General features: G+C 46.0%; 1 protein-coding gene across 5 annotated transcripts in view; it reads left to right on the forward strand.

The window, feature by feature from the left end:
* The first annotated feature begins 436 nt into the window (after positions 1-436).
* CEP170B (centrosomal protein 170B) overlaps positions 437-22,027 on the forward strand; it is a 58,181-nt gene continuing 36,590 nt past the window's right edge. For all 5 annotated transcript variants that reach the window (XM_066188950.1, XM_066188948.1, XM_066188951.1 and 2 more), the window contains exons 1-6: positions 437-490; positions 1,731-1,866; positions 13,671-13,760; positions 16,757-16,835; positions 19,502-19,560; positions 20,825-20,963. In XM_066188950.1, coding sequence (XP_066045047.1) covers positions 1,762-1,866; positions 13,671-13,760; positions 16,757-16,835; positions 19,502-19,560; positions 20,825-20,963 — 472 coding nt within the window. In that variant the 5' untranslated portion in view covers positions 437-490; positions 1,731-1,761. The remainder of the gene's footprint in view (positions 491-1,730; positions 1,867-13,670; positions 13,761-16,756; positions 16,836-19,501; positions 19,561-20,824; positions 20,964-22,027) is intronic.

Consider the following 22,027-nt stretch of genomic DNA (forward strand, 5'->3'; position numbering starts at 1 on the left):
AGGGATGCTGAACCAGGGCATGACACTGGCAAAGCTTCCTGAAGAACCTGTGGATGCCACGTCCCTGGAGGTGTTCAAGGCCAGGCTGAATACACCTTTGAGCAGCCTGGTCCGGTGGTTGGCATCCCTGCCCATGGTGGCAGGGTAGATGACCTTTAGGGCAGATGACCTTTAAGGTAGGTGACCTTTAAGGCCCCTTCCAACCCAACCCGTGCCATGGCCGTGTCCCTGCAGCGATGCCAACGACGCAGAGCCAGGCCAGCACCTGGCGCTCAGGTGTCCCGCGAGCACCGGCGAGCCGGCTGCGGGCCGGGCCGCGGAACCGCCGCCTCCCCCGGCCGGGCCCGGCAGGGCTGGAGCCGCCTCCTGACGTCGGGAACCTGCGGCGCGGGGGCGGAGCGGGGCGGGCGCCGGGAGCGGCCCGCGGGGCAGGCAGAGCCGGCTGGCGGGGCGCGGTGCCCGGCTGCCGCCGCGCCGAGGGCCGCAGCAGGTAGGGCGGGCGGGGGCCGGGGGGCTGCGGGGCCGCCACACAAAGGGCTGTGCCGGCGGCTGCCGGCTCGCCTTCCCGGGCGCTTTGTCGGGGCCGCGGTGCGTCGGGGCCGCCCGCATGTCGTGACACGGGCGCGGCAGCCCGGAGCGGCGGCTCCCGGAGCGGCGGGGGCGTGCGGGCTGTCCCCGTCCCCCGCCGAGGTCGCTCAGCCCCACCTGCGCGCCCCGGGCCGCCGGGGCCGGTGAGGAGGCGGCGGTGGGGCCGGGGAGCGCGGCGCAGCCCGGGGAAAATGGAGATCTCCTTTCCCCGGTGCGCTTAGGAATGCAGCTGGGAGCCGGGGAGGTGGGTGAGGGGAAGGCGAGAGCCTGGCGTGTGCCGCTGGGTCCTCCTTCCTTCGGCCAGGGAGAGGAAAATGGGATGTTGTGGGAGAGGCAGGCGGAGAGGCCGCAGGAACAGGCTGCTCTCAGCCGGGCTGTAGCAGCGACAACAAACAGGTGTGGCCGGGAGGGTGCCCGGTGTGTGCCGCACGCAGGTCACGGCTGCCGCCCCTCCGCCTGCCGAGCACCGAAACCCCCGGTGGGAATCGCAGCCGGAGTTTCCTGTCCTGGGGTAGCAGAGCGGTTTGGTGTTTGGACCAGCCGTGCAGCGAGGGAGGGAGGGAGGAAGGAAGGATTTGTGGGCTCCCAACTTACATCAGTGTGGAAGTGGGATGAGCAATAGGGAGGTTGGTCTCCTCCCTCCCAGCGCTGGTGTCAGCGCTCCTGGGAATGCGCTGGGAAAGGTTAGAGGAGCCACGTTATGTCACCTCACTGATGTGCTGGTCCGCATCTTTAATGATAGGCGAGGCTCAAGCTGTGTGGCACTGTGTAGCAAAGAGGAAATGTTCTGGAAAAGAGATCTTTGTTGTTTTCTGTTTTTTCCCCTCCATCATATTTCATTGATTGGATTCAGCTGGATGCCTCAATTTTTTAAACAATCCTTTCTTCCGATCCCTAGTCTTACTTTGCTGTGGGAATATTTCCAGGGCTGCAGAGCTTCTGCACATGGCACATGGGCAGCAGGTCCTGGCAGACGCTTCACAACTGCTTGTTGTCACCAGAGATTTAAGATAAGAACACAAGTGCATGAAGCAGCTTTGGGTCCTATGATGGAGGGAAATTTGTCAACAGCGGCTACACACTGTTGTACTTCCACACTTCATTAATAGCTCACTGTGTCCTGTGATTCTTTTTGTGTTTAGGATGTATAAAGGTTGAGTGCCAAGCGCCAAAATGAGTGTGACTTCGTGGTTCTTGGTGAGCAGCACTGGCATTCGCCATCGGCTCCCTCGGGAGATGATATTTGTTGGCAGAGATGACTGTGAACTGATGCTCCAGGTAACATGGCTTTTTGGGGTTTTTTTTGTAATTATTTCTTCTGAAGCTGCACTAGATGTGCACGTAATGCTGGGGATCGGTAGACGTGTTTGATGCTTTCTTCAAGTGACACCTTTTAAAAGAAACTTCCTCTTTTTATCCTGAGTCTGTGTTTCCCTTGAAGACTTCATGTTTGTGACAGCGCAAGTGTGGTTTTCAAATTGCCATGTCATCAGATGGATAGGATCCGTAGTGGTGGGAGATTAATCAAATAGATTAACTGTCTTGATGCTACTAGAAGCAATAAACAAAGACATACCATTCTGTCCTGATCTGCGATTATGCTGCTGGCTTTTTTAGCTTTTAATACATGCGGTGTTTACATGTGATTTGAATGCAGGCAGGGTTTTTTGTTTACCTGTTTTTCCCTTTAGGTTTGATTAAATTATTTATGCTGATATTTCTCAGGTGTTTTTATCGTAGTAGAAAATACTGATGTTTAGCAGAGGAAATCTGCTTTGGTGGGCTATGTAGGCTGGTGACCTCTTCCCAAAGCAATTGTGTTACTTGGGCAGACTTTCAGCTTCTGTTAGTACTTTCCATACCAGCATGTGTCTCTGCTGGACCTAATCCAGCATGTCTGAAGTGTTGACTGTGGTCTGATGTTTGACAGCATAATGTAGTAGATGTCACTCCAGACAAATGGAGCTGGAATCTTGCAGAGCTTTTGACAGGAGCAGTTTAGCTCAGGAATTTGTAGAAGCTCAGAATTAAATTAGTGCTTCTGCTAGACCCATGCCATGAGTACTTAAGTGCGCAAAAAATGTTCTATTGCACCTGCTCGTCCCCCTTTTGGCCCTTTGTGAAGGTGGCAAATGTTCCTATTGGTGGCAAAACTAGGAAGCTGCCTGCACAATGGAGACTCCCTCCTCATAATTCCCACTGCTGACCAGATCACAGGTATGTCCTAAATGCTGTGCTGATGATTTACTGAGGAGGCTGCATTTGTAGTTACTGCAGGGAGTTTGTGTGGTATGTTAGTAGGAGGTCTGTTTGGAGAGGTAGAAGTTCTTGTACGAGGTGTACTTAAAGGGCAAGGTGCTGTCTAGCTGTAATAAAATGTCAGTGTCCACAAGATGAGAGCTTGCAGTGTTTGTCCTGTTCTGCCTGCTGGCAGTGAGTGGCACGGCTGTGCTGTGGTGGTAAGAGTCAGGAGCTCCTGTTCCACAGCAGATCGTTTATTTGGGTTCTCCCATAAATCACACTATCTCTTATTTCATGCTCCTACATGTCTGGCTGGTGAGGCATGTAAAGGTGAGACATTAAAAATATTTGCTGTACGTCCGCATTTGACTGCTCAGGAACCTGATTGCCATCTTCTCGCATGACTTGGAGGGAGAAAACACACAGTGGCCCTGGTTTCCAGAAATGGTGTGAGTTTTAGGCTGCCCATCTTAATGTCTTGTGAAGGAACTCGGGGTTGTTGTTTTTTTGCTTTTTTTTAATACTGTCAGCTTTCAGTACTCTGACCATCACGTCTCAAGCTGTGCATTCTAAAATAAAATTGCCAAAATACCAGTTACGCTGAAAATGCACATCTTGTTTCTCTGGTTGCTTATGGGGTTAACTGGATGTTGTGGATTGTGAGCCACTCCATACCAACCAGAGTATTTCATGCTTCTTTGGAAGTCTGAGCTGGCTTGTCAGTGTTGCTTGTGGGGTACCCAAGCTTGTGATGCTCTTCATTTGCCATGGACTTTTCTACAAGGTAAATGAACTGAGATTCCTGGAGGAGCCAGGAGTGTCTGTGAAACAGTTGTATCTGGGGAATCATAGGTGGTGGGTGGTATTAAAAGAGGTTTCCATTATTTCACCAGAGTGAAGGCTCTGGATTGTCTATAAAAGCCAGCAGCTTGTGTTCATGGGGTGAGCTACATGTGACCCTTTATAACCATACCAGTCTGCTATCTCCAGTAATAAAGCTTTTTCTAGGCTCACATGTAAGGTCTTGTTTTGAACAGCACAGCACATTCTTTTCCTAGCCATTTGCTTATAAAGATGTTTTCCAGAGCTACCTGGGGCTCCAAATGTAAGACTGATTGCAGAATAGAAACTGTGAACAGAGACTTGATATCCAAGCAGAATTGTATGTGAGCAGATGGAGGATGAGATCTAAAAATAGACTTTTTCCCTACTGTGACTGTCCATGTCACAAAATCGTTGTGCACACTGGCACAATCATTTGTCTTGGGGGAAGCTTAAGAAGCAGGGCAGTTATCAGAGCAGATGGACAGAGCTCTTGTGGCAGTTGTTTGCACCTTGTAGTATTTCTGTGGTACTGACCCTGAAACTGTATATTCACTGCTTGGTTATTTTCCATATATATTTCAAGATATTGGCATTTAATCCTTTAAAGTGCGCAGCTGGGAACAGACTGGCAGTGGCTGGGTGACCTGGTCAGTGTTTTTTTCATCTCTAAGGCTGTTACTGCTTATTGATTTCATCGTGATATGGTTTGTGGTTCCCTGCTGAGACCATGTGTAACACGGTGTTCAAACATACAACACGGAGATAATCACTGTCCTGGAGACCTGCAGTCTTGCCTTTCTCATTTTACTGTTTTAGGAGTATCTTGTCTTCTGATGTTTTCTTGCAACATGCTGTCTCAAGGTATCAGATCTCTAAAACAGCAAAAAAGGATGGCTTTGTCACCAAACAATCAAGCTTTAGTTTTGTTTCATTTTCTTATTTCATAATACAAGCAGTGGATTTGCTTTCTTACTAACTAAGAGGTGAAGAAATGCAGAGTCTTTAATCTTAAAATTGAGTAGGTCTGATACTGGGGAAACATAATCTACCTTGATATCTTCTATACCTACTGAGAGGATTAGAAATATTTTAAATGTTTTTGCAGCCCTCTAAAGCTTCTAGTACAAGTAAATGCGAGATTTACATTGGGTTTGAATGTTAATGCACGGGTGAAAATGCCATGAAGTGTAGCTGTAACTTGGCATGCAGTGTTGCTACCAGAGCCAAGGGCTCAATTCTGCCCTTTTTTAAGAAAAGTGCTTGATTTCTTCAACAGCCTCACTGGTTCCTTCAGGTGACAGTCAACAAACTGCAGGAGTGTGGAAATCTGGACCTTCACTAACTTGCGCTGGTGTGGGTTTTTAATGTGTAGCATGGGGGTGTTGTAGGAAGTAATGCTCTGAAAAGATCTACTCTTTTTTTAAAATAAAAAATAAAAGAATTTTGGGACCATGTTGAAGAAAATAATTTTTCCCTTCCCCCAACATCCTTTTGGGAAACGTAGCTGACATTTTTATCAGCTTTGATCACTTGCTTAATATGATGGATACCCAGGGGACGAACATTTTACAAGCTCAAAAATTTCACTCAGCCGTTAAAACATTCCCCTCTGCTCCTAAACAAAATATTTTTTGCATTTTTGCTAAATGTAAATATTTAACAGAGTGGAAAGCAGTGTCATGGTTTCCCTGTTTTTGTTTGAGAGTTATGTTTACTGGAAAATTTGGGGAATAGAAGTGTTTAACCAGTGCTCCCCTGAGTATTTTTCTCTCTTTAGAGTGATGCTCTGGGCATGTGATTGTCCTACGCTGGGTGAGTTTGTACAGGAGTGTGAGTTACAGCAGGAATAGGTGCAGGCAGCATGGTGCTTTCTGTTTTATGCCTTTATCCTGTATGTCTTTTGAGACAGCCTGACATTTCCTATCAGGAGACACTGTTTGCAATTGCTTACAACTCTGCTAAACTTTGTTGCTGTTTGGGATGAGATTTATTTTCCAGGCATCCACTTTAGGCAGTGTGTTCTGGATGTGATAATTTATCTCCCTTCTTTGGTCTTTGCTGTGAGCAACTTGGAGAAAAATGCTATTTTCTTCAGGTCAGTTATTTTAAAGTATATTTAGCCTGTTCTTTAAAGTTCTGCCATTGTAGTAGAGCTTGGTCAGTGAAGCTTTTCAAGAGTGAGTGACTAGGTTGGAGATGGTGGTTTGTTGGGGGTTTTTTTCCCTTAATCAATAATCTAAATGTGTTTGACCAAGTTCCAAACCTCTGAATAAAAACTGGAGTTTGACTGTGGTCAGCAGGGACTCATTTGATAGTATTGTTTTAAGTAATTTCATCTGGGGGTGAGGTTGGCAGGGGGATGGAGTGGAGAAGTGTCGCAGGTTGGGCAAAGAGGAACTGGGTGCAGGTATTCACAAGACTGGGGTGTAGATTTAACAGCAGCTGTGCAAGATTAGATCAGGGTACACCTAACCTGGCATCCTGACTCAGTGGTCAAAGCAGCTGTCGAGGAAAGGGCAAGGACAAGCCAAGAGTGTAATGATACTTCCAGAGTGCTTGTTCAACCTCTTCACCTGTGTTTCAGGAAGCCACAGGTCAGATCTTTGCATCTAGCGGTTGGATTTCTACTCTATAAAGCTTTGCCAAGAGATGAAGATTTGGCTAAGTGAGGAGGTACAGCAAGGATTGTGTTTGTGCAGAGTTGAGAGGAGGAGCAGTAGGACTGGGAAGAGTGGAGAGGGTGGTGCACGTAGGGCAGAAGCCGCTCCGTGTGGGCGAAGCGGGCATTACAGGATGTGGCTGCTGAGCAGCATCGCCCTTAGGCCTGAGATGGGTCAAGACTTGCTATTATTCTGGTGTCAGGAGAGAGCTGTGAAACCTCCTAGCCAGGCATCTGTCACTGGTCCAGATGGGACTTTGCATGCTGCTTATGATACCAATTAGTCGGTTCAAGTGGTAGGGCCTTGTGAGCCGAACATACAAGTTCATTCTGGTGAATCACATAAAGGTAACAATACTGCATTTTCATCTTTTTAGCTTGCTGTTAAAAAGACAGGGAATCACAAGCATTCTAGGCACTGAAGGAGTATTCTTATGGCTGCTAAGTCAAGTGTGTATAACTGCAGAGTGGTTACAACGCACTCGTGTGAAGGCTGCTGAAGGCTGCCTGTGTAATCCTGCCTCTGCCCCTGTGTACATAGGCATGAAGATGCAATCTGTTATTGTGTCGTTCCCGGGTATTTTTCCCCGCAGGATCTGTTCTGTGTCTGGTATGGAGGGTGCACGGCATGCTCCACAAATAATAGAGTGCAAGGATGAACCCTGCCTCTGTGTGTGACATCTGGTCAAATTAAGGTTTCATTGACCTGATGTCTCCTTCCTTCCCTGGGCCATACTTGATAATACCGTGTGTCACCTATGTATTTTAGTAAGTGCATACATAAACAAGTGCACATAGGTGTGGTGCAGGTTGTCTACAGCGTTATGCTGGGAAGAGGCAGATGGTGGGAACTTGGTAGACGGTCTTTTTCCTGGTCCTTCTGGGTGGATTCACTACAGTGCAGAAATTGTATCCCTCTGTTCCTGCATTTCCAGCACTGTGAGCTCCCAGAAGAAGCCACGAGGAATCTCTGCTGGTTTTTGTGTCTGGACCTCCTTCCCCGTGGAATGGAAGTGCAGGGTTGAAGGGGAAAGGTGTAGTCGGGACAGGGAGATGCCTCACCCATGCTTTTTGCTGCAGTTATCTGGAGGGTGTGTGAGCAAGCACCTAAGTTAGTCCCCTGGGTGCTGGGAATTGCCAAGAGTATTTCATTAGGTGTTACAAAGGAAGTGTCTTACAGAAGGGAATGGATCTAGCCTTGGGAAGGTGCTGCTTTTTGACAGATAGTGTTTCCAGGTGCTGGGACAGCAGCTGTGGGAGGAAGGATGCACATCCTGTATTTCCAGGCCTGGAGTTGTTATTTTGGCTCTTCCTTGTCCCATTGTGTTCTGTTAATGTGCAGTTGATGGGAGGAGGTTACGATGCCTGATGACATACCCTTGTAGGCGGCTGGAGGCATAGCAAGACTGGCAGACCTGGGAGGGGAGTTCATTGCTGGAGGCAGGGTAGGGAGAGAGGTGATGGTGGCACTGAAGGTAGGTGGTTATTAGGGTTGAGAGGGCTTCATGCTGCTGGCGAGGTGCTGGAAGCCTGGGCTGCCAAAGGAAGGGTTTGTCCCACTCTGGGGTGGGCAGAGAAAAAAGGGAGATGTATCTTCCTTGTATGAGATCCTGACCCAGGCAGCAACAGCAGCTCAGCTGCACTATAAAAATTCAGGCTTGTGTCCCACCTAAAACAATGCTTTTCCATTTTTCCTGGGTGGCCCTGTAAAACAAAGGGAAAGCCAGTGCATCTGTGGGTAGCATGCTCCCTGCCTGCGGTCAGGATCTGACCCTGGGTCACTTGTACCAGTTCACTTTGGGAATGGGGAACCAGCAAGCAAAAACCCAATTTACCCCTAAATAACGGGTTAAGTTTTTATAGGAACTGTGCCAGCCTCCAAATCCCTTTGCCAAGCTGTGGGGATTACAGTTTCATTTTCCTGGGGGATTTCTCTCTTTTGTTCAGTGCCTTATTTTTTGCCTGAATACTCCGGCCCTGGTTCAGCCACAGATCCGCAAAGCCCATGATTTTGGCTGCAGCAAAGCTGAAGGCAGGAGCCTCTGCAGCCCAGGAGCTGTAAAGCAAGTCCAGCCCCAGGATGAGGTGGATACACTTGCTGAAGAGATTTGTCTGCTTAGGCAGAGTCATTAGAAGCTGGCAGCACCTGCCCCTGGGAGCCATCAGACTGCCACAGGGGTGACACGCTTGCAAACAGCCTAGGGCAAGATGGAACATTCACTGATATTCTGGAAAAGTACTGAAGGGGCCAGTGCACACAACGCTGTGAAATGCTTTGTGGTGAAAGAGAGGGACCCAGTGTTCACATCTGTCATTAAATGTTATCCAGCTTCATACTTTTGAGGAGCAAAATTCACATTTCAGGCCAGAATGCAATGGGATTTTTTGGTTTGATTTGGTTTGGTTTTTGTCTGTCTCCATTCTAAAGTGGGACACCAGCAGTGGTTTGTATTTCCTTACTGGGACACTTGTGCAGAGCACAGTACTGGCAGAAATGTAACCTGTTCACTATGGAAAGTATTTGAGCAACTGTTTTATTGCATGCTGCCACCAGAATGCTGCAGTTACTTTGTGCCAGAAGTGCACAGCAGACTGCAATGAGGAACAGGGAAACTGCTCATGTTTGTTTATTTTATCTCCAATACCACGATGCCTCTCGGCACTGGCAGGGCTGAGGTCCAAATCTCAACCCCAACCAGTAGGTTTTCATCCATGGTAATTCTCCTGAGAGAAAAGTAGCATCTGTATCTGCACAGACAGCTGAGCTGCGTCTGCTCCCCGGCCCTGTGGGGAAACGCAGGCTGTCTGCCTGTGTTTCTCCTCCTGCCTTCCTAAGCAGGTCTTTTTGCCTTGTGGATTTTGCTTGGCGTCTCTGCAGCTCATGCTTTCGTCCCGAGTGCCCTGTTCTCTGGATCAGACCCTTCACCAAACACAAAGCTGTAGGGTATGTGCAGCACACGTAGCCACAGTGTTATTTATGCCTCTGTGGAGATTCCTGCAAGCTTTTGAAGCTGATTTGATGATGTGTGCAGTTTTGAGAATCACAAGCGAGCTGCCTGGTTGCGTGCCTGATTGGAGACTGGTGATCCAAGGTGCTGGTACAACTGTGGGACTGGCAGACCCACAGGTACCATTCCTATATTTTGGACTATCTGCTTAATATGATGTTGGAAAAAGGAAAAGCTATATATAAAGTACCTTCATCCTCAGTTATATGCTGTGTCTGCATTTTGTCTGCTAGGTATTTAAAACATGATGCATGGTAGACAGTATGACAGAAAAGCAACACAACCTTATATTAGGAAGTGATTTGAATGTCTGGAAATTCCAGCTCTGGATGAGGGCTGAGTGTAGTAACAAATCAGTGTACATGTTTTCCCTGCAGAGAAGAGTAAATATTCTTAATCAGAAAAGCACACGTGTTTTCCTGAGAGTTGTTTTCATTTGATAGCAGGTCCAGTGTTGGGGCATAGTGAGAATGCTATGTTCTTCCTTCATTTCCAGCCTCTTGGAGTGTAGCTTTGTTTCTGGCCTGAAGATCACCACTGCTTAAGAGGACACTCCCTTTCTCCCTTTTCAGCCTCCTCTGAGGTGCTCCAGCTCTGATTTGCTTGTTTGGATCTCTTACCCATAGCTCAGGACTGCTGCCCACCCCATCACAAGTGCTTTTCTGGTGAAACACATTAACTGCAAGGGTATATTAGTTATTTTTTGCTTTTGACATCTGGATATTAGCAACTGATGTTTCTTATTAACACTTTATTGGAAAATCTGTTTCTTTTTTTTATTTTGGACCCCTATGTCTACTTGTGATGGATCAGTCTTGCCTTTGGTTGTGGACAACATGGCTGATCATTAAGCAAGACTCAGTATTTGTTGCACGTGTACATTTAGGCTGGAAGTCCTCTTACATTAGTGATTCAGTCAACTTAATTGCAGTTTTTCAATTTATAGATGCCTAAAATCTTTCCAGTGAAGTTGCAGATGGCTGGGAGCTCTGCACCCATGGGCAGCTCTGTAATGTGTTGACTCAGGCTTCTTAAATCACTTTCTGTGATTCAGCAGGTCACTCCTTAGGAACCACTGGCCTGCTGGGCTGAAGTGCCTGTCCTTGGGCTCTCAGCTGTTCGCAGCATGGCAACTGGTTAGTCTCCTCATGGGAAGTGGGATTGAGGGAGCCTGCTCCTCTCTGAGACAAAAGGGCCATCAGCCTCTGGGTTGCTGCTGTCACTGCACACTAGAGCAGTTGATGTTAAATGTGACTGATGTTGAAATAAACCACACCTCAGTTCTGAAGTAAGAGTGACCTTTGGCTAGTCTGCATCAAAATAAATAAGGTGCGATTTTAGTTATTTTAAGTTGAGTTTCCTTGGAGACAGGCCCCTAGGAACTCCTGCTGCCAGTTCCTGTGATGTTTACTAGCTTAACATAAACAAAACTAGGAAAATTCCTCTCTTCTCCACCAAAGCATGAAATTTCACGGAAGTGCAATCTACATAACAGTTTGCCTTGTTCCTGATGTGTTCTTAAAGAGATGCTGAGAGGTTGTATGGAGACTGTGGGTCTGATTTTGCATGTTGTTTTGACTCCTTTTGCCCTGGGCTTTCTTGAACACAGCTGAAACTTCAGTGGAAAATAGGATGGCATAAATTGGTTCCTTTGGTGACATCTTCCTGCATTTATGGAGGAGGATATCATGTTGCTAGAATACATGTCTGCTCCCCTGAGATGACCCTCATCTGATTGGAGACCCCTGAGTGGCTGAAGTCAGCTGTTGTAGAATACAGCAGACCAAAGGCTGTGCTCACTTACATCAGGGTCAGATGCAGGGCAAATTGAATTTTTCAGAGACAGCTGGTTCCCAGAAATAAACTTCTTTTTAAGTGACCTGTGATACATTTAAAATCAGATACCAGATCTGCCCCAATTTTTTGTCTGGGTTAACTTTTTGAGGTGGAAACCTTTCTGCCCTTGGAAGGGGGCTAAATGGTTTGTTCTGCCTTTAGAATCTGTTAATCATTAAATGAGCCTCCATGATGTGCTGTAAAAAGCTAAAGCAAACACTGCTGCACCAGTTAATCAGCATTCCCGTGTATATCTTTGGGAGCAGTGACATCCACAGTGTTGAGTAGCAGAGGGATCACAGGGAAGACAGACCACTTCTGTGTTTTGTAGGCATGGTCCCCTGTGCATGGTTGTCTTTGACTCCAGTGGCATGAAGCATAAATGCCCATGGACAGGGAGAGGGGATGGTCATCCCCCTCTGCTTTGTAGGTGAGGTGTGGTGAGCCCTCCAGGAGCCCCAGTCCAGGGCAATGCTCAAACAGCCAGATTGTTGTGGGGACAGGCTCTGGGTTTGAATCCATCCAAAGGATGGGAGGGACCCTGTGACAGATCAGGAACAACCCCAGCTTGTGTAGCATCAGCTGCTGTGGTACCTGAGGCTGTGCCTGGAGACACTCCTGTCCTCAGGACCATATGCTGAGGTGCAGGGCCTGGGCAATGTCCCTCAGCTATCCTTACCTGGACCATCCTTACCTCGCACTGCACACACCTGCCACAGCCACTTGGGTCATTGAAAAATGCACTGAGGAGCTGCATGTGGTGTGGATAATACGAGAGAGAAGCAGTAGCTTCACTGCAAATGCTTGACATCAGCCCTGCCTTGAGGTCAGGGGTCAGACACCAAGTGTGATGGCATGGGGGTGAGGGGTTTGTGTGTGCCCCTCCTGGGAGGGCATTGCTGTGTGTTGCTTCTCATGTTTAGTGCTCAGCATAGCAGGAGGCACAGGTGGGGCGTCCCCAGCCATGTTGTCTCTGCCTTTCCCATCTCTGTGTCTTTGAATAGGTGATTGCTGTCCGAGCAGCATCAGCTGGGCAGCAAAGCATGATTTGCTTCCTTGTAAGTGCAGCAGGCATGTGGATAACTGAATTAGTGAGGGAACTGGAGGCATGGGGTCACCTGCCCGTCCTCACTGCCTCTGCATGGAGTGACATGTCATGAGTAGTGTGAGGGACATTGCAAGGTGGAAGGGCAATTCTGGCCAGGTATGTGCTTGCTTCATATTGATACTTCAGGGTTTTTCTGGAGGATGTGTCTCCTGGGCTGATGGATGCTCTGCAGGGGAAGGAGATGCCATTTCTCAGGTGTTGTGATATTTCTCACGTGCTTGACATTGGCAAGGCCAGAAGAAATTCTTGCAAATAGTAGCAGTTTGTGTGGAAAAAGCCTCTTTTGTTTTCACCAAGGAATTTTCTGAAACAATCTTTGCTGCTGCATGCTTGCAAGAAGCCAGATAATGGCTTGCTGAGAGTGGTGCTGTGGAAACCAGTGTGTTTATACTTGGCAAAAGGGAAGGACTTTCAGCAAGAGCTTGTTGGTTGGCGCCCAGGAGGATGAGGATTAGCTAACTTGGTCCCTGGCTGGTCTCCTTGTTCTGGTAGCCTGCCCTCCCCTCCCCTGGTCTGAGATACCAGGGAGGTCTCAGTGCTGTGTGTAACTGCTAGTAGAGTGACTGCTCCCATGCTCTGCCTGAGGTCAGCTTCAGCAGGGATTAAAGTTACGAGAGGCAGCAGGTCTAAATACAGACAGTCTGGTGTCTTTGTAGCTGTAACACACCATATTTCAAAGTTAGGCATAGATCTTGTTCTAGCACGTCTTCAGAAGTCTGACACAATGCCTGCTCAAGTGTCACACTCTGTTTAGAAGATAAGGTGAGTTACTTGTGCATTGTGACAAAGCCAGTGGCACCAGATCACTGTCAAGTTCAGTGTTTTCAAACCCAGCTTACAATTTAAATTTTCCTGGAGTTGCATTCTTTCTCATTCCAGGTTTACTAACCTCTCTTTAACTTGGAACACATCCTAGAATTTAAATCAATTCCAGGACATAATCCTGGGAACAGTATAAATTTTTGGGAACAAGATTGGTTTGTAACTCAAGAAAATGATTTTTTTTCTATTTCAAAAATAGGAAGCAATGATCCCACATAGGAGCACCCCTAGTGATGAGGCCATTGGCCTCAGCAGTTGAAAAATGGAGCTCTTCTAGCTCATGCTGGCTCCAATCCTGGCCCCCAGGCTTTCAGTTTGACTGGTTTTGTTCAGTGTGTATTGATATAATTTTCTGAAATTATGGCATAGTCTTGACGGCCTTCAGCGATTTTTTAAAAAACTTTTTCTTTTCCCTTCTCCATACAAATTGTGTATTGTCTCCAAACTCTGCAAACAACCATGGAAGCATTTTCTGCTTATCCTTCAATTACTTATAGTAGTAAATAGTATCAGGGCAGTTTAACGTCTCAGTGTTTCTGTGATTAACAGTGTCTCTTTTGCCTGACTGTGCTTCCCTTGCCAGTCCCGCAGTGTGGATAAGCAGCACGCTGTAATCAACTATGACAAGGAGAAGGATGAGCACTGGGTGAAGGACCTGGGGAGCTTAAACGGGGTAAGTACCAAACCTCCCAGCTGGCAGGGGGGCCTGTGCTGAGTCTGCAACTGCTCCTGTGCTCGCTGAATCCTGCTCTCAGACCCTTTTGGGTCACTGCAGCTGTTGGCGTGAGTTAAGCCAAACATGCATAATTATTTTCAAGGCCTGAGGTGGAGGTCGTGTAGAATCTCATCTTGGGAGGGGAAAGCTTTGGTGAATGTTGTAATAGCTTTTTCCGTCTCTACTGATGTCCTTGCAGAATGCTTCAGGGCTCAGAAAATCATAAAGCCTCTTGCAAAAGGGGAGGAAATAAATTCAGTTTCATGGTTGGGATGTTAACTTTAAGCTGGTGGAGATTCTGGAGCAGCTGTTCAGCATGAGCAGGGTGACCTTTTGGTGGTTCGATTGTCAGTGCATGGAGTGATTTATGGGATGATGAGACATTTAATTTTGTTGGGGAGAAACTACTTGAAACTGCCTCTTTTTTTCTTTTTTTTTTAAATAATAAAAATTGCTCTTTTGCCTGCCTTGAGCCTGGTTTGCATGAGGACTAAAGAATAATGTGAACACAGAAGAGGGAGTTGAGCCTGACTGAGTCTTAACCCTTGCTCTGGTCTGACTTAGGCAGTGGTGCTAGACACCTGAATTCCATGATATTTAAATACACCATTGTTAAAAATTCCCTGCTGTCATAGCATGCCTCTGTTTTGGCAGTTTCTTCGTACAAGTGGAGCTATTCCTCTGCTGGAGCAGGCCTAAGCTAGAGTCACATAATTGTCCTCCCAGTGGGAGTTTTACTGCAGCCATTGTTTTGGGCTTAGAAGCCCTCCACCATCACAACCACAAAACCACAAGATGAGCCCAGAAACTTGTACAAAAACAGTGGCTAAAGCAGCCTTCAACCATTCTGCCTCTCCTGGCATCTGAACACAGTAAGAATGAGTGCTAATCCTTCTCAGCCTAATAGCTGAAGGCATGGAGCCCTGCTGAAATGGGAATATTTCCAGTAATTGGTCTGTACTCTAGCTGGATCCCTGGTTCAAAAGCTATGGAATTTAACTCATGGTGGTAAAATAGCAGCTGAAGATTCTGTTTGCAAGGGAGGGAAGGCTTGTACCACTAATTATTTTGTATCTTCACATGCTAAAGCATATGAATTTACAACATTTTAATAGTAGACTTAGGCTTAGAGAGGCAGTGGAGTAAAAAGGAGTTACAGCAGCACCTGTCTTCTGCAGCTGATCAAACACTTCTGTTGAAAAAGACTTGTGGCCAAACCAAATTTTGCATGCAAGAAACATATCTTTATTTGAAAATTGTCACAAAAACTTGTTTTCCCACCTGAAACTAAAGAAACCACTTTTGAGGACCTTGGTTTTAAATCCATTTTCAGAATTTCCTTTTATTTTGTATTTGAGTGGTCAGCAATGCATTATATGGCTTTTCTGGATAATCTGGTTCATATTAATTGTCAAAGTGTTTTATATTGTTTTTATTATAATGTTCAGGTAATTCTGCAGGCTCTATTCAGTCGTTTTTGTTTTTAAGGGTAGCATTTCTATCCAGATTAAGTGTTTTACTGAGGTTACTTTAAATAAAGTAAACATGGACAAATAGGTAACTATCATAATGGGTTCTTGCAGACTTTTTTGAAGAAAATTCAGCAAACAATTATTCCTGTTCCAGATGTGACTGTTGTGGGTTTTTTAAATATTAAAAACTTTAATGCAGATTGGAATTCTGTGCCTTTTAAATAGCTTCACTGTTTTTATTCTGAAATTACAGGCCTGTTTTCTGGCTCTTCTGTAAATTGCCAGGAAACTGGGGACTGTTGTCTGCTGAGGTTCTAGTTTCCTGCCCGAGCATTTATTTTTCCTCTGTGGTTAATCCTAGGTTTTATCAGGCATGTTTGGCTTGGCTGAGGTGAGAAGGCAGAAGGAAAAGACTGTGCTGCAGTCATGAAAACATGTAAATTCATTTTCTAGCATAATTTTGTTTCCTCAGCTGCATTTGCATTATTGGCGCAAAGCCCCAGCAGCAGGTTCCTCTTATGAGAGGCTGGGTGAATCCCACCTTGTCAACTGGGGTAACTCCTGGTGTCTGACTGCCTCAAATCCAGCTGTGGGAATGGCTAATCCCCATCAGCACTCTAGGGCTTCTTCAGCGCCTTCTTATTTTCATTTGGCCCAGGTCATTGCCAACCCATTGCATGGTTCTATTTGTGAAAGATGTCCATGCGGGCTTCATCTGTTCCTCAGTTGACCTGGGAGAAATGTTTCATGGTGGGTCCCCTCAGGAAGCAGACATCAAAGCCATTTATTCTCAGCTGAGAAGCTGTGAAATAAGTGTCTTGCACCTTTAGAAGGATGTTAGTTTCTTTCAGCCCCAATTAACTGCATGGAGCATGGGGAAAAGGAGTGTGTGAATTTTCAGCACGAAGGGTTTGGTTATCTCGGACAGTGTGGCCTCAGGTGTCACGGTGATGCTGCTGCAATTTTTTTTTCCCATTTCCTTGTGCATTTTCATTTCCCCTTCCTCTGTGATAGGCTTTGCTTGTTAAATTATCAGGCCTTGGAACTGACACCAGTCTTGTTTGCCATGCAGCAGGAAGCTGATTCCTAGCTCAGTAATTAGGAGCATGAGTTGCAACTGTTCGCTGGTTGAGATGGGTGTAGGAGAGCCGAGAGCATTTGAAGTTCCTAACTTGAGGCACCTCATTTACTTGCTCAAGTCAGGGACTAAAATTGCATTAGCAGCTGGTGCAAAGGTAAATCTCCCTGGAGGTCCCTTCACAGCACCTTGCTTTGAAGCATAATTGGGGTGCTCTGACTTGCCCATGGGAGCGACTTGCTGGTGTTGATTTTTCCAGGGAGCTTAGCTCCTAGCTCCTGACATGGTGCTGGCACACTCTGAGTACGTGCAATGACATCAACAGATGGACTTGGGTGCCCTTCAGGAGCACCATCCATGAGCTCCATGACCCTGATACCCGCTCCTGTGCTTCTCTCCTGCAGACATTTGTCAATGACGTGAGGATTCCTGACCAGAAGTACATCACCCTGAAACTGAATGATGTCATTCGCTTCGGCTATGATATCCTTTCTGAAGAGCATTGGGTCTCAGGCTTTGTTTGGATTTTGTGCTGTTGGCTGCATGAAGAGGTACCAGGGCTAATTGTCACTAGAGAGGAAGGTTTTTGTTTTGCCTCTTGGAGCCTTTGGATGGCTCATAAACTTGTGTTTCTCCACCATGAGCCTGAATTAGAGCACATTAATCATGATCCCTGCTTTTTCATTGGACTTTGGATCAGGCCCTGCACTGGCAGTACTGACTGTGGAAGTGCCTGTTCAGTCTCCTCCTAAAGAAAGGTTGTGGTTTTTTTCTTTTTCTTTGCGTGGCAACTGTAGCTAGTACCAGCTGGGAACAAACACAGTTCCTATGTTTTTGTATGAACTAACATCTTCTTATTTTTTTTCATTCAATTTGCACTGTTTTGTTAGTCATTTCACCCAGATGCTTTCTTTCGGAGAATTTTCATGCCTTCAGCCTTCAGTATTTATCTGCGGAGCTTGTGGCCAGACCCTTGACTCTGTATTGATTAAAGTTTGCCCGTGCAAATTGCTTCTGCCACAAAATGCAGGAGTAAATCTCTCTTTAGCAATAGCACATTTCACCTCTAGCAAGGGGAAGCTAGGCTGTAGTTACTGCTTTATTTACAGACCGCAAATCCTGCTGGTGTCTGCTAAAATACCTTTGCTTTCATCCCTTTCCTTTTTTATCCTGATGTGACAGTATGGCTAGCTATAAGCATAGCTGTTGGCATGCCTTTTTGAGCCTGAAGAGCAATAGTGGTAAGTAGAGGCTCCTATTGCTGTCTTTTCATGTAATCTCATCCTTTTTTTCACTTTTTTTCAGTCGCTTCTATCTGCCAACCTTTGCCCACTCAAGCTGAATTTAGAAGCAGCAAGTGTCTTCTCCAGGTTGTGTTGGGTTTTTTTGGTTTTTTTTTTCTTTTCTGGGGAGATGTCAGTTAAAACAGTCCAGACATTTCTGAAAATAGAGGCAGAGACTAAGTTTTACTGTTTGGTGGGGGGCAAATATTTGTCTGGAAAACTCTGGTGCATCCTTGACCCCAAGGCCACATTCTTGCATCTTTTGCTGTCCCTGTGATGATCCATTTGTGCTTGGCCATGCTTTAGCCCTTGAAATACTCCAAACCCTTGAGCCTTACTGGTCTTCCAGGGATCTGGTGCTTCAGCTTTCAGCAGTGACAGTGCAGGAGCACTCACTGTTGCAACCAAGATTGCTCAAACTTATGTGTGTGCAATCCTGGATCTGCAGGAAAAGAGGGTTTTCTGGGCCATGGATCATAATTTGGGTCTTGGTCACTGTCATCTGGGATCTTGTCATTAAAGGTGGTATCTTGCTGCACATGTGATGAGATCTGTTACAGTCCCATAGACAACCTCAGTTGAAGCTTTTCTTGACTTTGCCAATTTTTTTTTTTTTTTTTTGATGTAGCTGCTTGTGTATGTTCTGGTTTCTTGGTGTGTGAGGAAATCCATGGAAGATTTGCTGTGAACTCCAGTCCTGGGAAGACAGAAATCAGTGCCTGGAGCATGGGTGGGTTTTAATGGCTGTAATACCAGTTTAAACTTTTTGCAGAAAGTAATTCCCAGCAATGAGCAGCTGAGTTGTAGTATTTAGTTCTACAGCCCTTTCATGAATATTCAAGTGAAATGAATGATTATACTTATGAGTTGTAGAATTTATTGCCCTCAAAAAGAAAATTTTAAGGAATGTAGGTTTTAGAGTAATCTTTGTACTATGTACCTATTGCAGCTATAAGGTCTTTCCCTGCTTTGCTGTTTTGGAGCCACTCTGTTTAGCAGAGCTTTCTGTGCACACTGCAGTCAGCTTGGTGTGGATGGCAGCATCTCCTGAGGTCTTGGAGTCAGCTGTGTCCTGTTGCATGAGAGCATTTCTCTTTTCCATTTACAGTTTCACTTACAGGCTGTGCAGAGTTTCCCTGCTAGGCCAGTATCACTTGGTTTATTTTTAGTTTAATATTTTCCATCTTTCCTTTTTCCTCCTCTTTGCTTTCTGCTGTGCTGATTGGGTTGTTCATGATGACATTCCAGATGCCAGCTCTTTTTTTTTTTTTTTTTTTTTTAATACAGCATTGCTGAGGATTATTGCCTGGGCTCAACCATGTGAATGCCTCCCTTCCTAAGAGGTCACAGCAGCTCATGACCTGATTTACTTTTCATCTAGAACAGTGCAGTGACTGAAAGGCATTGCCAGGGCAAGAGAGCACCATAGGCCCAAGCATTTGAGCAAGGAGCTGAACTCCACTGCTCCCTTGTCCAGTGTGTGAGACTGGCCCACCTTGGCCAGGATACTGAGAGGTCTGCCTGAATCCCCCAGCCAGGTGGAGAGGATCACCTCTGAGCTGAGCTGGGACTCCAGTTGCTCCCCCTGGTCCTGCACAGAGTTGCTGGTGCTCCTCCAGGCTTCTCCTGCTCAGGTCCCCATGTCTGCTGCCCCTCAGCTGTTGTGGGTCTGGCCAGCAAACGTGATTTTACACTGTGTCACAAACTGCACAACAAAGACCATGCTGGGCTGCAGCACAGGCAACTTTTACTACCCTGGGAATTTTAAGGCTTTCTGGTTTTATGATGCTGTTTTCTTTCTGTGACTGAATGCTAGATTTCTCTGTCCATCCAATTCCTTTGTAATTTCCTTAATGAATTCTGTACATTCGAATATGTATGTCCTGGAACAGATTCAACACAAAGTCCCAGAAGAAGCATTAAAGGTAAGACTGGCTGGGTGCAGTGCATTTTTAGCAAAAGACTTTAAGTACTCTAGTGATGGTAAGCAGAGTGAAATATTAAAATACTCTTGATGGCAGTGAAATGTTTCAAAATGTGAGGCTCTCCTTGGATTTGGACTTAATAAAACCCTCCTTTGAGGAGAGATACATTTCCTAGTTATCTCAAATCTGATCTCTCCTATCCCTGTGCTAACATGCAGATCAAGTTCTTTGTTTCATGACTGCCAAGAAAAAAAGGGTTACTTAAAGCTGTAACATGTTAAAGAACCAGCAGCACATGAACTTGTGGGTGAAGCACAGCAGAACTTATTCCCTCCCAGAAGTGGAGCACAGATGTCTTTTTTTCTGAGCATGGTGACTTATGCCAGCTCCACCACACCTCCTCAATCAGGCTGAATTTTGCTTAATTTATTCATATGTACAATCTCACTTTTGCCTTCAAGCTCCCAATTTTTACTTACTGAGCAGTCAGTCCTCTTAGGAGTGAGGTGTTTTTTTACAGTGTTCAGTAGCAGGTAAGAAATATTCAAGCAGCCCCTTATCTAAGGCAGAAGAGCAACCCCCTTTAGGCAAGAAAGCTATAATGTTCAGCTGTGGGACTAGGCTGTCAGTGCCATAGCTCTTGCCTAGCAGATACTACCTTCTTAGCCCTGGTTCTGTGTTTAGGACTTGGCAAGGATAGGAAGTCTAACAGCTAGAATTGGGCAAGTGATTCATTGAACTTACTCAGGGATAATCTGGATGGATTCACTCTTTTATTAATTTACGTGTAATAAACCAGCTTCTAAATAGCTCAGTTACTGTGTTAATATGGAACCTGTCTCAATGTAGTATCACTTTCATAGCTGGGGAGAGGGTTTTGGAAAAAGTAATTAAAATAGATTCCAGTTGCCTTTGCCGAAAAACTGAGATAATGCAGATAAGCACCCTGAAATAATTTACGATGTTCCTTTAAGAACAAAGGGGATTTCAGGATTTGAATCCTGAGTAGAAAATAGCCTGAGTTCTGATTCTTCCCAGTTTATTCTTTAAAGGATTTTCTAATTAGTTATTTTGCAGAGCTAAGTCACAGTGACCTTCTTGTGTACTAGAATTGTCACTTAATGGCTTCCAGATGGGCTATTTCTCTTGTTCTGTAGCTTCTACTCAGGTGTGCATGGATTTTGTTGAAGGACACAGCTGCAGTAGAGTTTTGGGTGCTCTGTTGGTGGGGAAGAGGGGTTCACTGCTGCTTGTGTCTCTGCAGCATGAGAAGTACACCAGCCAACTCCAGATGAATTACAAAGGCACGGCCATGAAGAGGGCGGAGCAGCCCATGGAGCACGGTGTCTACACTGAGTCCCCACAAGCAAAGCTGGAGAAAGGAGAGAGGAAAGCAATTACAGGTACCTGCTTGGGAACCAGTTCATCTGGATTCTGAACAAAGTGCAGCTTGAGCCCTGTGCTGGGTTATGATTCTGACAGTAGAGTCTTGTGGGTTGCAGTTCTGGAAGGATCATCTTTTTAAACTCCTGGAGTATTCCAGACTCTGGGGTTTTGGAGGTTCAGTCTCCAAAAAAATCGGCTGGTGTGATGGCTCCTACATGCCTTGTCGCTGTGTGTGTTCTGGAAAACCTGTGGGCAGAGCAGGTTTGGTAAGTTCTCTGGCACCTGTCTGGTCTATTTTTAATTTCCTAATCGTGAGCTGGTGTTTGAACAAGAGAGGGTGACTCAGAGTAGAAAATGTATAGCTGCTGTGGCGTGGTGCTGGCAGGCAGGCAAAGAAGCAGCAAGCCATTTCTTTCACAAAGCCCTGGATGGTTTTAAATGGCTGTATTTCCTGGTGTGCCAATATGTGGGATTGAAACAGACTGCCAAACTGGGAGATGTTTGCTTCAGGTTTGCTGTTCCCCAGCTACAAACCTGTTCTATTTGAGAAATTCCTTCTGTTCTCCATTTTGTTATCAACTGCTGCCTTCCTTTAAAGATCCTTTGTTAAACTTGGTTCCTCTGTGTTCTCCATTATGGTTTGCCAGGACCTCCCTAGCAGTCTTGTCTCACCCATTTCACTCAAATTCCTGCCTCCTGTGTGTGCTGTCCTGACAGGTCTCTCTCCCCAGTTCTGGTCAGCTTTCAGTTCATGGCTTTCTGGAGCTTACTGGTGCATGGTAGGAGCAAATACGGTTTTAAAGCATACTGCTGACATGACTACCAGTGGTGGTCTTGTGGCTTCAGGATGGCAGAGCAATTAGGAAAGCTTTAGGGTTTAGCAGGGAGAGTTGCCCACTTTCTGTTGGAGGAAGATTCAGGGAGGAGAATGGAGGGAAGGGGATGGGCAAGGAAAAGTGTGAGGTAAACATCTTGGGTGAGTTTACCTAGAGACAGGTATGGCAGCTTTCTAGAAAAGTGTACAACTTTGGGTAAGTCTGTTAAGGCTTCATGATAACTAATTGGAGTGGGTTGATGGACC

This window comes from Chamaea fasciata, unplaced genomic scaffold (assembly GCF_029207755.1).
Source record: "Chamaea fasciata isolate MVZ Bird 193981 ecotype frontalis unplaced genomic scaffold, bChaFas1.0.hap1 SCAF_7, whole genome shotgun sequence".
Taxonomy (NCBI): Eukaryota; Metazoa; Chordata; class Aves; order Passeriformes; family Sylviidae; genus Chamaea; species Chamaea fasciata.